Genomic DNA, 14,172 nt, shown 5'->3' on the forward strand with positions numbered 1-14,172 from the left:
ATTAAAATGCTCCTTAATAAAGGTGAATTCATATCTAAAAGGACTTGAATAAAAAATCTCTAATTAAAATTAAAAAAATATTTATTAATCGACTCAACATAAAAAATCAAACATTTTCATAAAGAGTAGTAATCTTGTGCTGGCCACTCCCACTAAGCGTGGTAACTTATATATATAGTTTTTGGTCATTTCATAATTAATCTAAATTAACATCGTATAAGACTCTTTTCGAAAGAAATTTCATGTCCTACCTCACGTCTTTTGGTGATCATTGTAATTTTATATGAATTATTAACACTTTGTAAAATTTTTAACTTAAAATAAATTATAAATATTTAAATCTCTTAGATATAAAAAAAAAAAAGTACTCTTTGAACAACTTAAACAAAAAAAATGTGTTCCATGGATAGAAAAAATACCTTTTTTGCAGCCCCCAAAGGGACTTATCTGTTTCCGAACGCGATTTGTTATAGTTTATTTGATCAAGTTTTCGAGAAGTTAAAAGCGATTATATATTTAAACAATTGAGGTATTTAACTAAGGTTTTAAAAGAAAATAAGTAATTTTTAAAAATATAAGGTGTTAACTGTTAGGTTAAGATTTTTAAGAGAAAAAAAAGTGTTTACAAGCAATAACAAGAGTTATTTTCACAAGTTATGTAGGAGAAATTTTCACATATAGCCACTTGAAAATAATTAATTACTCTCTATAACTATAGTTTGATAATTATAATTTGTAACTATATATTATTTGTAAGAGAGAGGCGAGCGAGACTGGGAGAGAGAGGAGAGAGGCAAAAGAGAGGGGGAAAAGAGTGGGAGAAAGGTGAATTGTATATGTATATTGGTTAGATAATTGTATATTATACATATGTAACTGTATATATGGCAAGAGAGATTGGGAGAAGGAGGAGAGAGGTGAGGAGACTGGGAGAGAAAGGAGAGAGGCGAGCGAGATCAAGAGAAGCGAGCGAGAGAGGGCAGAGAGTGGAAGAGAGGTGAAATGTATATGTATATAATTGTATATAACTGTATATTATACATATACATTTGTATAAATGTCAAGCGAGATTGGGGAGGGAGGAGAGAGGCGAGCGAGAATGAGAGAGGGAGGAGAGAGCGAACGAGAGATGGTAGAGAGTGGGAGAGAGGTGAATTGTATATGTATATAGGCTAAAAAATTGTATATTATACAATATTTATTTGTATATTCTGGCGAATTATACATATATAAACATGACTAATTATACAAACTCGAAGTCAGCTCACATAATAAATGTATAATGTTAGTTGTGAGTGATAATTATAGCAAACTATAGCTATGATGAGTAATTAAATAGTATAAATTTACTCATCCTCATAATTTTCCTAATTAAAATGTCCTTTATAAAAATTTCTCTAAACAATTCTTATATGTGTTTTTAATTTATTGGTCACACATAATTTATTTTTTGGAAAAAATACATAAATACTTCAAATCTATGCCCGAAATCTTAGAAACATACTTATACCATACTAAAGTCTTATTATCTCCGAACTTAATTTATAAATAATTTTTTTATCTCTTTTCGACCTACGTGACACTAACTTGAAAAAAAATGTCAACAAACACTGAGCTCAGAAGATAGTGTCAGGTAGGCCGAAAGAGGATAAAAAATTATTTATAAAATAAATTCAGAAAACAATAAGACCTCAATATAATACAAGTGTGTTTCTGAAATTTTAAACATAATTTGAAATACTTTATTCATTTTCATCAAGATAAATTCTTTAAAAATAAATTGATGTTTGACCAAACAGACTACTGTAAAACAGATAAAAGGTAGAATAGTGCAGTGGGGCGTGTGGCTCACATTGTAAGGCCAAGTTATCTGCCACTGGATTGTTATCCTCTCCACAAAATTTTGCTGACATGAAAACAAATTAAAGGGCACAACACCTCACCTCACCACATCCAAAACTAAAATTAAAAAAAAAAAAATCATGGCATCTGCTGTTGTTGCTGGTGCTGCTGCTTCTTCTTGCTCTGTTTCTTACTCAAGAAACCTTAGCATTACAAAATCTAATTCCTCAATCCCATCTCTCAAGTCATCCACCACTCCATCTCAGGTATAATTTAATTACTTATAGTCGAAGTCTGCGATCATCTCATTTTTAAAATATATTACGTAGGGATAATAGCATGTTTAGTCCTTCAATTATTTGTAAATTCTGATTTTGGTTTATTTGCCTAAACTTTTTGATCATTTGGAATGTGTGGTTTTGGTATGTTTTATAATTTGCACTGTTTTTGAACTATATTACCCTTATAATAGATGAAGTATTAATTAACACATACATTAGTGAATATGTATACACTAGAAAAGGAATCGAAGTGCGTATTTCGATTAATTGGAGGTTAAATCTTGCTTAATCAAATATAATTACCAACATGTGTTTGTGTTATATTATGTCTCAATACGCCCTCTCTTCAACCGGAGGCCGTGGCAGGGCCATGATTTTGCAGTTCAAAATATGAATAAGTAAACAACACGAACAAGGAGTTCTATCATTTACTATTTGAAACCCCTTAGGTTGATTCCTTTTCATTTTTTTGATTTTCAATGGTATGTTCTTTTTGTCTGTTTTCATTTTCATCTTATGCAAATTATTTTACCTCTTCAGAAAACTAGTTTTCAAGGGCTATCATTACAAGAGGCAAAAAGGGGTGTTTCGAATACATTCTTAGGCGCGGAGAGTAAGAGGAATGCTACTAGCAATGGTGGAAGTAGAGGCCTAGAGATTACTGCAAGAAAAGCTGCAGCTGCAAAGAATATCGAAGTTGAAGTTGATAAGCCATTGGGACTCACTTTAGGTCCAAAGCAAGGTGGTGGAGTTCTCATTACGGTTAGTAACTTGTTGCTCTGCGTTATGTCCATTCATTTCCTTCTGTTTAAATGACACCACAAGTTATTGACTAGTAACTAGTTTTAATCAGCCTGTTTTGTTGAATCATATTGTAGATAAGTTGAACGCGAGGGGTTCAATTGAATCCCCTACTCCGCGATACAAATGACTTATTTTTGGTTATGTAGAAATTGTTGAATCTCCTTAACATAAGAAAATGTTCTAGTGTAGTGATGAAGGGGTTCAAAAGTTGTTGATGTTTGAGATTTTTTGTGTTTGCATTTTGAATGAATTTAGGGTATAGATAATGGCGGTAATGCTGCAAGGGCAGGGCTTAAGGTTGGTGACCAGGTAGTCTACACAAGTAGCTTCTTCGGTGACGAGCTGTGGCCAGCTGATAAGCTTGGATTTACGAAAACTGCCATACAGGCGAAGCCTGACTCTGTCTACTTCGTCATTAGCAGGTTAGCAAGTGATACATTTTGAATGGTCTTATGAAATGAGACATCGCTACGTGTGAGTACTGATGTCTTTTTCAACAAAGGTTGTGAGTTTAACATACTTCGATTGGTTAATATTTTGATGCAGAGGTGCTGATGTAGATGTTAAAAGATTGCCCAAACGTCCCGCTCCTCCTCAATTTGGAAGGAAATTAACTGATGCTCAAAAGGCTAGTATTGATCTGTGCATCATTAGATTTGTATTTGCTTCATGTTCATCCTTTGTATTTGTTTCTTCGCGTAATCATCTATAGTTCATCGTCCTCAGGCCAGAGCAACACACATTTGCCTCGACTGTGGTTACATATACACCTTGCCTAAGTCTTTCGATGAACAGGCAAGTTTCTGCACTCTTCTATACAAGCTTATAATCTCTTTTTTTGGGCTTCAGAAACTTGTTAAGACAATTTCGGAGCTTTTGAAGTCTCTACTTCTCGTAATTGTTGGCATTTTTACATCGTAAACACTAGATGAACATATACAAAATAAGTACAGAGTAGTAAGAAGACCAGCATACCAAATTGAGTCATGTCGGATTTGACGTAGGATTAGGTTATTTCCGCTCTGCAACTCTTCCTCGAGATGACAACGTCAATGACACAACAACCACACTCTCTTTTGTTTCAAGACAAATGGAGTGTTGATATAAAGAGTAGAGAGGGTACCTAATCGCAAATAAAGAAAAAAAACTAATGGCCCCGTGATATAGCCTACACTCACCAACTTACTAGATCCACCAAGCACATAGCGTCCTCTTTTTGGTATGCAGGCTCTACTCTCAGACTAACCTCTTCAGTGTCTTTATACTCCTTTATGCCCGAGTGGTTATATACTTACGTGCATAGACAAATAACGTTATAATTTGCTGCGTGCAGCCGGAGGACTATGCATGTCCACAATGCATAGCACCAAAGAAGAGGTTTGCAAGATATGATGTTAACACTGGTAGAGCAATTGGAGGAGGATTGCCACCAATTGGTGTTATTATTGGTCTCATTGCTGGTATTGGTGGTGTTGGAGCATTACTAGTTTATGGTCTTCAGTAACATCTTTTTATCAAATTCAAATTTTTCCTCATGATTTATTATAACTTAAAAAAGTGTTACTTAAATGCTTGTGCTTATATAATTACACATTCTTGAAAATGAAGCTCAAGTGTGCATGTGCATTTTTTTTCACAAAGGGAGAGTAGAACCCACGAGTTGATGATACGTGTATTCAAATAAATCAAACGTGTAAAGTAAACTTATTAATTTTCTAAAAGATATATAATCATGTATTTAAATTCTTCATAATCATTGTCGTACTATGATGAATGATCAGAGGCGGATACAGAGTTCAGACGATAAAATTGTCATATCTTAATGATATTTGATATTTTTTTACGACGGTTCATCTCTTATTTTTATTACTATAGCAAAAAATATTGACAAGAAATTAAATATATCGATAGATTTGATATTCACATAAGCAACATTATTAATATGAATTAATCGGGTTAGTGAATACAAAATATTTGAAATGATTATAGGGAAAAAATTATGTAATGGAAGGGATATTTTTTGAATAGTAACACGATTATTATCACTTAAAAAGTGGACTAAGGGCCCGTTTGGATGGGCTTAATAAAAGCAGCTTTAAAAAAGTACTTTTGAAAGTGCTGAAACTTATTTTTAAAATAAGCAGTTACGCGTTTGGATAAAAGTGCTGACGTTGCTATGCCAAACGTGAAAAGGGAAAAATAGAAGAAAGAGATATTAGGGTTATGTGGGTAATTTGGAGATTGTATAAAAATATTAAGGGCAAAAAGATAAAAATGTGGTCAACTTAAAACCGAGCTAAAAAAAAAGCACCCCTACCCAAACTTTTAACTTTTGGCTTAAAATAAGTTTTTTTTAACTTAAAATAAGTTATTTTGAGTATTGCCAAACAACTAAATAAGTCAATAACCAGCTTTTAAGTCAGTTTGACCAGCTTTTAAGCTGAGCCAAACAGGCTCTAATCATTTTACTTTAGTGAATTCCATCATGAAGTTGGAAGAGTTCACACTATTTTCATTTCTTAATTTTTGCCCCAATTTTTGGCTTTTCCTTTCTTTCCCCTCTATCGTAATTGGTATTATTAATATAATAGACTTTTTATCTCATATCTAATTAGAGATATTAATTTGTTTCAAGATTATTTATTATATTATTTGAACTAAAATAATGAAATCTCTTATATAAATAGTGAAATAATTAATTAATCCCATGAAAAATTCTAATTTATGAGATAACTTTGTCTATTACATATCCTATCAAATTACTCCTTAGGGCCATTTGATTGTATTTAGAACGTAATTATTGAATAAGTAAAGACGGATATAGAGAATTGTTGTAAAATTTAGATTTCCAAGATTATTAATAAGATTAATTTAGTAAATAGATATTTTCTGAAAGGGAGTATTAAATCAAATTTAACGAGTGAAAACAAATGAAGACTTGTCCATTTTAACAGGTTAAAGAGACATGTATTAGTATTTCTTTCAATACTATTTTTACTATCATTAAATAAAATATTAGTTGTCAAATTTAAAACTTTAAAACATAATTAATAAGATTAATTTAGTAAAATAAATAATTTTTTAAGAAATATACCCTATATCATATTAACACGAGTTAAATAAAAAATATATCCTATATCAAATTAATAAATCAAATAATTAACATGAGTCAAATAAAAAGAATATTCTATATCAAATAATGAAAGTTAAATAAAATAAAACTCTTGGTCCTTACTGATTTTGAAAATGAAAACATTTAGAAGAGTAATAATTAACATAATCTTAAAATGTTTACCAATATTTTTGAATTATATAAAAAGTAGGCAGTAGGCTGTTATTATCTCGTGAGTTATAGTCAAAATCATATTTAATTTGTTTTTAATATTTGAGTTTTATACGTAAGTTATTAACTAACAGAATTTGTTATTTGTGTAAGTCAATTATTAATTGAAAATACATTGTGATAATTAAATTTGAAACTTAAAAAAATATTCGTATTTCAAAAATGAATAATTTATTTTTTTAATCGCAATACTTTACTTTTGATTTTCAAAATGAATGACCCATTTTTATTTTGTAGCAACATTTAACTTTCAATTTTTCACCGTGACGTATTTAAGATCATAAAATTATTATTTTTTTAATTATAATTTTAATTTAAATTTATAAATTAAATTTCGTATCTAGTCAAAGTATTTGTTTAATGTTTTTTTTAATCTTTATCTCGTTTAGGAAAAAAGGCGTTTAATTTGCCAAACCCATTGTCAGTAATTTTGTCTTTGAAAAAACTTGTACTAAACGACAATACACAGTCTCTCTGTGTGAGGAACCCAGCCAGTTTGTGTGCCACTGCCGCCTTTTAAAATTCACAAGCTTTACATTGCTTCCTCTCTACAATTTCCCCTTTGCCCCTTTTCCTTCTTTTCTGTTTGGTGCTCTTTCTTTTACACCCAAAAAGATCAATTTTTGAGTGACACCAACAGTTTAAAACAAGAAAGGAAGAGTTGCTATGGAGAGAAAATCGATAATAATTTGTGGGGTTGTGGGATTTCTAGGGTTATTATCTGCTGTTACTGGTTTTGCTGCTGAGGCCACAAGGATTAAGGTAATTCATTTTTTTTCCTTTAAGGAAAAACCCAAGATTCCACTTTTTTGTTGTGGGGTTTCTTGTTTTATGCTATCTTGGTTTGTTTATGGTCTGGGGAGGTTTAGTTCATCTGTTTATGGTTTTACTGTGTTCTTTAAATTTTGTCAAATCTTTGGTGCAAATGAACTGAAAGATTAATTTGCTGTTATAATCTAAGACGAGGAATGCTAATAGATGGGGTTAAATGAAGATTTCTTCAGTTCTTTGTCATTTGATTGCTTTACTTTTGTGGTTATGAACAATGAACAACACAAATTCTATTCCTTTTAGTTTCATTATCATTCCAAACTACTCCTATAGAAAAAAGAGAATTTTTTGTTCTTGGACTATTAGGTGTGGTCAAATTTGAGCTGAAACTACATTCTGCCCTTGAGATGTTTGCTCCTAGTAGAACCTAGTGGTCATGTGATGGCCAATGTAAGGGAACCCATCATCTCTAATTCAATTGTTAAAGACTGGATTCTTATCATCAAGTTTGCTCGCCTTTGGAGAAAAACTTTTTGGGCTGAGTCTGGGCGTATTCAGCTGAGTTTCCATTGGAAACAACCTCTCTCTGCCTTCACAAGGTAGGCAAGGCTGTGTGCACATTACCCTCCCCATACTCCACCGTGTATGTTGTTGTTTGTCTGAGAGCGTTCAGGTGAATTTGAATGGTTTCTGAATGTTGAGGCTTTGAGCATCTAGGTGTATATATTGATATATGCTCACCTTGGTGTCACTTTCACTCCATGATTTGCTTTCGTCCCTGCTGATCTTGGTTGCAGTTCCATATGATTGTTCCTTGAATCAGGGAATAGTATGTTTCACTTGAGTGGAGAGGATTTCAACTTATATTGGACAATGCAAACAATATCTCACAACCTGCTGACTTTCTCCCCTGTCCCCTACAACATACCTGCCGGTGAGGTATCTCAGGAGTAGGGTATGAATAGTTTCTTGGGGGGGGGGGTGAGTGGAGGAAATGTGCAAGTATAATGGCTTTCAGATCATAACACGCATTGCCCTGCTATCATTCATAAGTCATAACTGCATGGGAGGAGTTTTATGGGTGAAGTTTGGTAGATGGAGAATTGGAGAGAGTGCAACTGGATTAAGAAAAAGAGACCTTTGATGGTTATTTGGTTGCATGCTAAATTTCATATCCAAGGATGGTTACAGGATTTGAGTTGCGTTCATTTTATGTTTACTGTTGGGAATTTTGGTTCCATAGAATATAAGGGTAAAGAGAGTTAATGTTTCCTGGTTTGCTCAGAGGTTCATAGTGACTAATTTATAGTACTATCCGATTATTCTTCAGGGTTCTCAGATCCAGGTTCCGACTCCTACAGAATGTGTATATCCGAGGAGTCCTGCACTGGGTCTTGGATTGACTGCTTCTGTGGCTCTTATGGTTGCTCAAATAATTATCAATGTAGCAAGTGGATGTGTCTGCTGTCAGAAAGGCCAACATCAATCAGCATCTAATTGGACGCTAGCACTAATATGTTTTGTTGTATCCTGGTAAGTTGGTTATGGACTGATAATTAATTTCAAGTTCAGTAGTCATTATTGCAATACATTTAAGATAAAAAGCGATATTCATTTGTTTATCTGTATCTTTGTGATTTGGCTTACTGCTAATTAGATTCAAGTTCAGTTGATCATCATTGCAGTGGATCAAATGGAGGTTGACCCAAATAACAGATAGTAATTGTTGTTGTATAGTTTCTGTGAGGATCTTGCATTGTATGTGTTGGGATGTATCAGAAACCTTGTATATATGCAGTCAAGGCAAAGTAGACGCTCATTATTCCTTCATTCAGAAGTTGACAAGCTTATTCTGTGTTGTTGCCCCTTCGACATCACAACACTAATTCTTCTTTTTTCTGAAAAAAGAAAAATAGCACCCTTTGACATCAGATTAATTTATAAAAAAAACACTAATTTATTTTTTCTGATCTGTCCGTTACAATGTCAAATCTTGACCAACGATTGAAAGTTGGACCTATTTTGTCTTGTATAGAAGGATGATAAGATATCTATCAATGTCCTTGAAGCCAATAAGTTGCCTTACAGCTGTAGTGCTGGCTCACATACTAGTTACAAATGCATGTGCAAACTTTCTTAGCAATTTTTGGAAGTATCATAATTTTAGAATGTGTTGTGACTTGTGGGTATGAGTATTTAATAATGTTGGACTTTTACTCCTCTTTTAAAGATAGTAATTAATCCTAATATACCTTATCGTTCTTATGACTTCACCAACCAATGGTACATTTCTGGTCCTACAGATGCAATTTCCAGTGCACTGTGTTGAGGTGGTGATGTGCAACGGGGATGGACAGAAGCCTACTTCCTTTTGTCTCCCTTTTTTTAATCCTCGGCCTATTCAAACTTCATGGAATGTAGTCCTTGTAGATTAACCTCTGCAGTATGTGATTCCAAAAATGTAGTCTAGCTGATGATGTTGAACCTCAAATTTTTGTATTGACCTTGAGATATCATTGCCCCTCAAATCAGAGTTTTTTCCTCTAATTTTGCATTTGTTTTGGGGGTCATATGCAACGGAATATACTATCAGAAGTTATTTCTCTGGTGAACCATTTTGATCTTATATACCATCCGAAGAAGCCCTAATACAGGTCTACTTACTATGCAGGTTTACATTTGTTATAGCATTTCTATTGTTGCTAACAGGCGCAGCACTGAATGATCAGCATGGTGACGAGAACCTGTATTTCGGCAACTACTATTGCTATGTTGTAAAGCCTGGAGTATTTGCTGGAGCTGCTATCTTGTCCCTTGCCAGTGTTGCTCTTGGAATCACCTATTATCTTTCCTTGACATCTGCAAAGAACATCAACGATCCATGGCGTCCACCAGCTCCAAGTCAAGGTGGTATTGCAATGGGACACCCACAATTTCCTTCGCAGACCAGTCAGGAGCCAGTTTTTGTGCATGAAGATACTTATATGAGACGCATATCTACCTGATTGTCCCTAGACCCGTATAACATAAGGAATGGAGGTGTTAAGGGTGTAATAGTCGTCTTCTATATGTGAAACACTCTCCTTTGTGAGCTATTGTATCATACTATTTTTTTTTTGTTTTTTCATTTGCTATGGCTGTGGCAGTGATAGCTTAATTTTGTCGAAAATTTCTAGCCTGTAGCATGTTTCAGGAGGTGATGTGTGTATGTAATCCAACAATGCAACATACTCTTGTATTGAACTCATTAGTGGTTCTTGATCTAGTTTCTCACCTACTTGAACTTCAGAATTATTTTCCTGGACTGTTTTGTTTAGGAGGAATTTGAGGACTCTTAGATTGTTTGACATTGTTAATAATAGTCAAACAAATACTTAAATAACTTTAGATATAAGGTGAAAAAAAATGCTTTCATGAAAAAGACATGCCAACAAATTGCACATGATGGGGGGACCTGTTATTGGAAGTTTGGGAAAAAATTAGTAACTTGATGGGAGGGAAAAATATTGTCGAAGGAGATGGATGGTTTCAAAATAAATCATGTTGTATTGTATTGAGAAATACATCATCATCAGAAAACTGTACAAGGGAATATTCCTGGACAGGCCTATTGTCACTATTGGTGTGCAGCCACTGTAATAGAATCAAAAAATCAAACAAAGAGAAAAAAGGTTCTCTTTTTACATACAGCAGTTGGTCTGGTCCAGGTTACCAATATAGTAAATATAATTAGAACTTAATTTATAGTCTTCTTTAGTCAGCAGTCCTTTGTTCCAGTTTATATGCAGTCGTTTGTTCCGGTATGTATGTGTGTATGTATTAACAAGACTGTACAGAAATCTTCAGCATGCAATTTTCCATTGTCATTCAGCGGATACCACGGTTCAGGTGAGCGAATGGTTCAGGATTTGCCTTTGGTGCAGGTTTTGCTGCTTCTGGAGTCCCAAATACATTCCAGAATCTGAGAGTTTCATCTCCAGCTGCCGATGCAACTGTGCAACCATCTGGACTCTGCAAAACCAATAAACAAGAAAATGAATACCTTTGTATAAACACAACAATGATGCAAAAGATACTACAACGATGAAAATTTACCTGAGCCATGAAAAGTACTCTAGATGTGTGGCCAGTTAGCTCAGCTACCTTAACCATAGAAGGGTATTTCCAAAGGGTGAGCTGATTCTGAGTGAAACCATGAGAACTTAGCAGCTCACGTTCGTTCTTGTTCCACAGCAGGGAACAAACCTGAGATCCTGTATCGATTGAGTTCAAGCAAGCACCAGTGTGGGTATTCCAGAATTTTATGCACCTGTCACTTCCACCACCACCAGAGGCCAATAAGTTACCCTGGAAAGGACACCAAGCAAGGGCTTTAACAGCAGCTGTGTGATCTTCCAGCCGGTGAAGCCACTGTGTTGTAGAGTTGGAAGAAGCCGTTGATCTGTCCCATATGTGGAGGAGGTTGTCATTTCCACCACTAGCTAATTGCTGGCCAGAGGCTGACCATTTTAGACCACAGACTTCTTGATGATGTCCTTGGTAAGTGTCAACAATGGGATTTCTTATTCTCACATCATTGTTTATGATTTGACCATCCATTCCCCCAGTTGTCAAAATGTGATTGTTCCAATCTAGAGCACCAACTCGGGATCGGTGACCGCCTTTCAAAGTTCTCAACTGCACCAAAGAATGTAAACATGTTAGCATATGAATATTTGGTTTTGAACTATGAAACCAGAAGAATTCAGGAAACATACCAGTCTATTTGCTGTAGAATCCCAAAGCTGAACTTCAGAATTGTTAAGACCAACAGCAATATGTCGACCATCAGGAGCCCATTTAACACTTGTAACTGGGCCATTTTCTTCATCAACAGTGACTAGCTCTGAAGTAGCACCATCAGATGCATCCCACAGATACACAGTGCCGCCAAGAGCAATAGAAAGAACATTGCTGCTGCCCCAGTCTAACAAATTCAAATAGTAATCATCCATGATATCTGGTGCATCTAATGTCCTCTCAGAGGTCTGCATATAAAACAAAATTGAACCTTTAAAAACTGTTCATCCAAAAAAGTTTATCCTTGGCGCAGATTGTGCTTCTTTGCAACAATTGGAATACGGTCTAGGAAAATGCAACTACCTGAGGAATGTATCGACGGGGCTTTGCCGTTTTGTTATGTTGAACAGAGGCAATCTCATTAGGAATGGCCTCAACAGGAGTTGGTGGTTTGTTCTTGAATGCCAGAATGCGAGACCTGTTCATGTTGAAAGTTTCTGCAAGCTGCTTCCTGTATGCCTCTCTGGAGGGAGAGCTAACAGCTGGGTTTTCCTTACCTTTCCGTCCCTCTGTCAGCATGTAATGTGCATAGTCGAAATCCATCGCTGATCGATTTGGAATAAACCTATCCAACTGTTAAAAGACAACAAATCAACAGTTGGTGAGATATTCATGTTTCTATCCCCAAAGAAAGCGGTAAAACAGCTTCTGACAATCGAAAACCCCAGCCCCCACCGTGTTCATGTTTCAGCCTCCATTCCACCCACCCACATAATTTGACACAAGGCAAATAACAGATCAAGGGCCCAACCAATCAATCTAAATAAAACCAATCAGGCCAAAACTGGCATATAGTGATGCTCAATCAGATCAATAGCAAAATTGGCAAACTATTGAAACCCCATCTCCTCATTTTAATTAAAAATCCCCTTTATTGAAAAAGATTAATTCTTGATATACGAGGCAATCTTAGTCGCTTACTTGGGATTAGCTACCTGAACTTTCACTTTATTAGTGAGAATTCAATTCCCCACCTCGTAATCCCCTCCCCGCCCCCAATTCCCATCTAATCAAACACAATTAATGACTACTAGAGAAAATGATTCAGAGTCTAGAATGCATACATTATCACGAGAATTTTTTCGTTGAAGAAGTTGTTCCTGAAGAGGGCAACGAGACTGTTTCTTATTTGATGAGGCAGAGTGTGATCCTGCATCCATTAATTAGCACAAAAAGAAAAAAACAAATATCGACAAGAACAAAAAAGATAACAAATGAAAAAGAATCAAACACCTTGATTAACAAACCCTGCAAAACCAAAATCAGATTATAGACAAACAAATTCAAATGAAACAGTTATAATTGCACAGAAAAATATAAATCACGAGACGAAATCGCTTGCTTGTTCGCTTGAGAAACTTAGAGAGAGAAAGATTGGTGAAGTTCTTCTTAGTTCATTGATGGATTTATACAAATTTCTTCAGAAGGTTTTGTCTGCAGTATGAGGATTCTAGGGTTTTTGTCTCCAACGGCTATATTTCATTTGATTAGCCGTTGTAATTTATTTATTTATTTGGACTAATAAATTGTGCCCTCTGCATATATCTAGGGGTATTTTGGGTAACTTTGATGTTTATTTATGTTAACACACTGCTAAATACTTTCACAAACACAATATTTACATCGAATTGAGTAATTTAACTTCATTAGTGATAAATTATTAAAGAAAGAATACATATTATTATTTTTCGCGATTAATTATAAAATGTGTGTAGAAAGTATATATCTTGCATTTATTGATTTGATATAAATAACGGGTGTAAGTAAATTTTAGTGTAACACACCCCTAATAGAAGGTTCATAATTGCTCATAAATTTTATGAAGTGATTTAAATAATAGTTCATCCTACCTTATAAGATTTATTTATATGTCCTTATTTATTAATGATAACTTTGTAACACGTAGAATTTAAGAAGAAGCTCACTATTCCGTAATAGCAACATCATCTTCCTCCTCATAACCAATGAATCTATACCCTCTAACTTCAAATTAACCCACACGAGCCACGAAATTTTCACCTTTATCGACACTTAATCAAAGGCAAAAATGAAGGTGTGAAGAGAATCTATTGTTATGTGGATGATTGGTTAAAAATAATGATAATGGTGGTGGCTAAAACAAATTGAGATCACACAATTTCACGTAAAAATCTAGACCTTTTATAATAGTTGAAGAGCAAATTTTAATGAATGTCAAAAAAACAAAAAAAATTACCTCAAGCCAAAATACATGTAATGAACGAATCAAATGGATCCGAGAGCAATTCAGACCTTACTTGTTTCGTTAAACAA

General features: G+C 34.4%; 3 protein-coding genes across 3 annotated transcripts; 2 read left to right on the forward strand and 1 right to left on the reverse strand.

Annotated features, from left to right (window-relative positions):
• The first annotated feature begins 1,838 nt into the window (after positions 1 to 1,838).
• On the forward strand, positions 1,839 to 4,664 carry LOC107014897 (protein MET1, chloroplastic). The gene is made up of 6 exons (XM_015215015.2): positions 1,839 to 2,108; positions 2,664 to 2,885; positions 3,183 to 3,349; positions 3,474 to 3,555; positions 3,654 to 3,722; positions 4,261 to 4,664. The coding sequence occupies exons 1-6, from the start codon at positions 1,983 to 1,985 to the stop codon at positions 4,429 to 4,431; spliced, it is 837 nt and encodes a 278-aa protein (XP_015070501.1). The 5' UTR covers positions 1,839 to 1,982; the 3' UTR covers positions 4,432 to 4,664.
• A 2,054-nt stretch (positions 4,665 to 6,718) lies between these two features.
• LOC107015461 lies at positions 6,719 to 10,329 on the forward strand. The gene is made up of 3 exons (XM_015215733.2): positions 6,719 to 7,032; positions 8,372 to 8,574; positions 9,713 to 10,329. Exons 1-3 carry the CDS (start codon positions 6,937 to 6,939, stop codon positions 10,044 to 10,046), a joined length of 633 nt encoding a protein of 210 aa, XP_015071219.1. The 5' UTR covers positions 6,719 to 6,936; the 3' UTR covers positions 10,047 to 10,329.
• Positions 10,330 to 10,564: 235 nt separating this feature from the next.
• Positions 10,565 to 13,457, reverse strand: LOC107014781 (cell division cycle 20.2, cofactor of APC complex-like). Its single transcript, XM_015214849.1, has 5 exons — positions 12,945 to 13,457; positions 12,184 to 12,453; positions 11,799 to 12,068; positions 11,137 to 11,718; positions 10,565 to 11,052 (listed from the first exon to the last, which is right to left on the reverse strand). The coding sequence occupies exons 1-5, from the start codon at positions 13,038 to 13,040 to the stop codon at positions 10,909 to 10,911; spliced, it is 1,362 nt and encodes a 453-aa protein (XP_015070335.1). The 5' UTR covers positions 13,041 to 13,457; the 3' UTR covers positions 10,565 to 10,908.
• Positions 13,458 to 14,172: the final 715 nt, after the last annotated feature.

The sequence above is a fragment of the Solanum pennellii genome, chromosome 3, assembly GCF_001406875.1.
Source record: "Solanum pennellii chromosome 3, SPENNV200".
NCBI lineage: Eukaryota > Viridiplantae > Streptophyta > Magnoliopsida > Solanales > Solanaceae > Solanum > Solanum pennellii.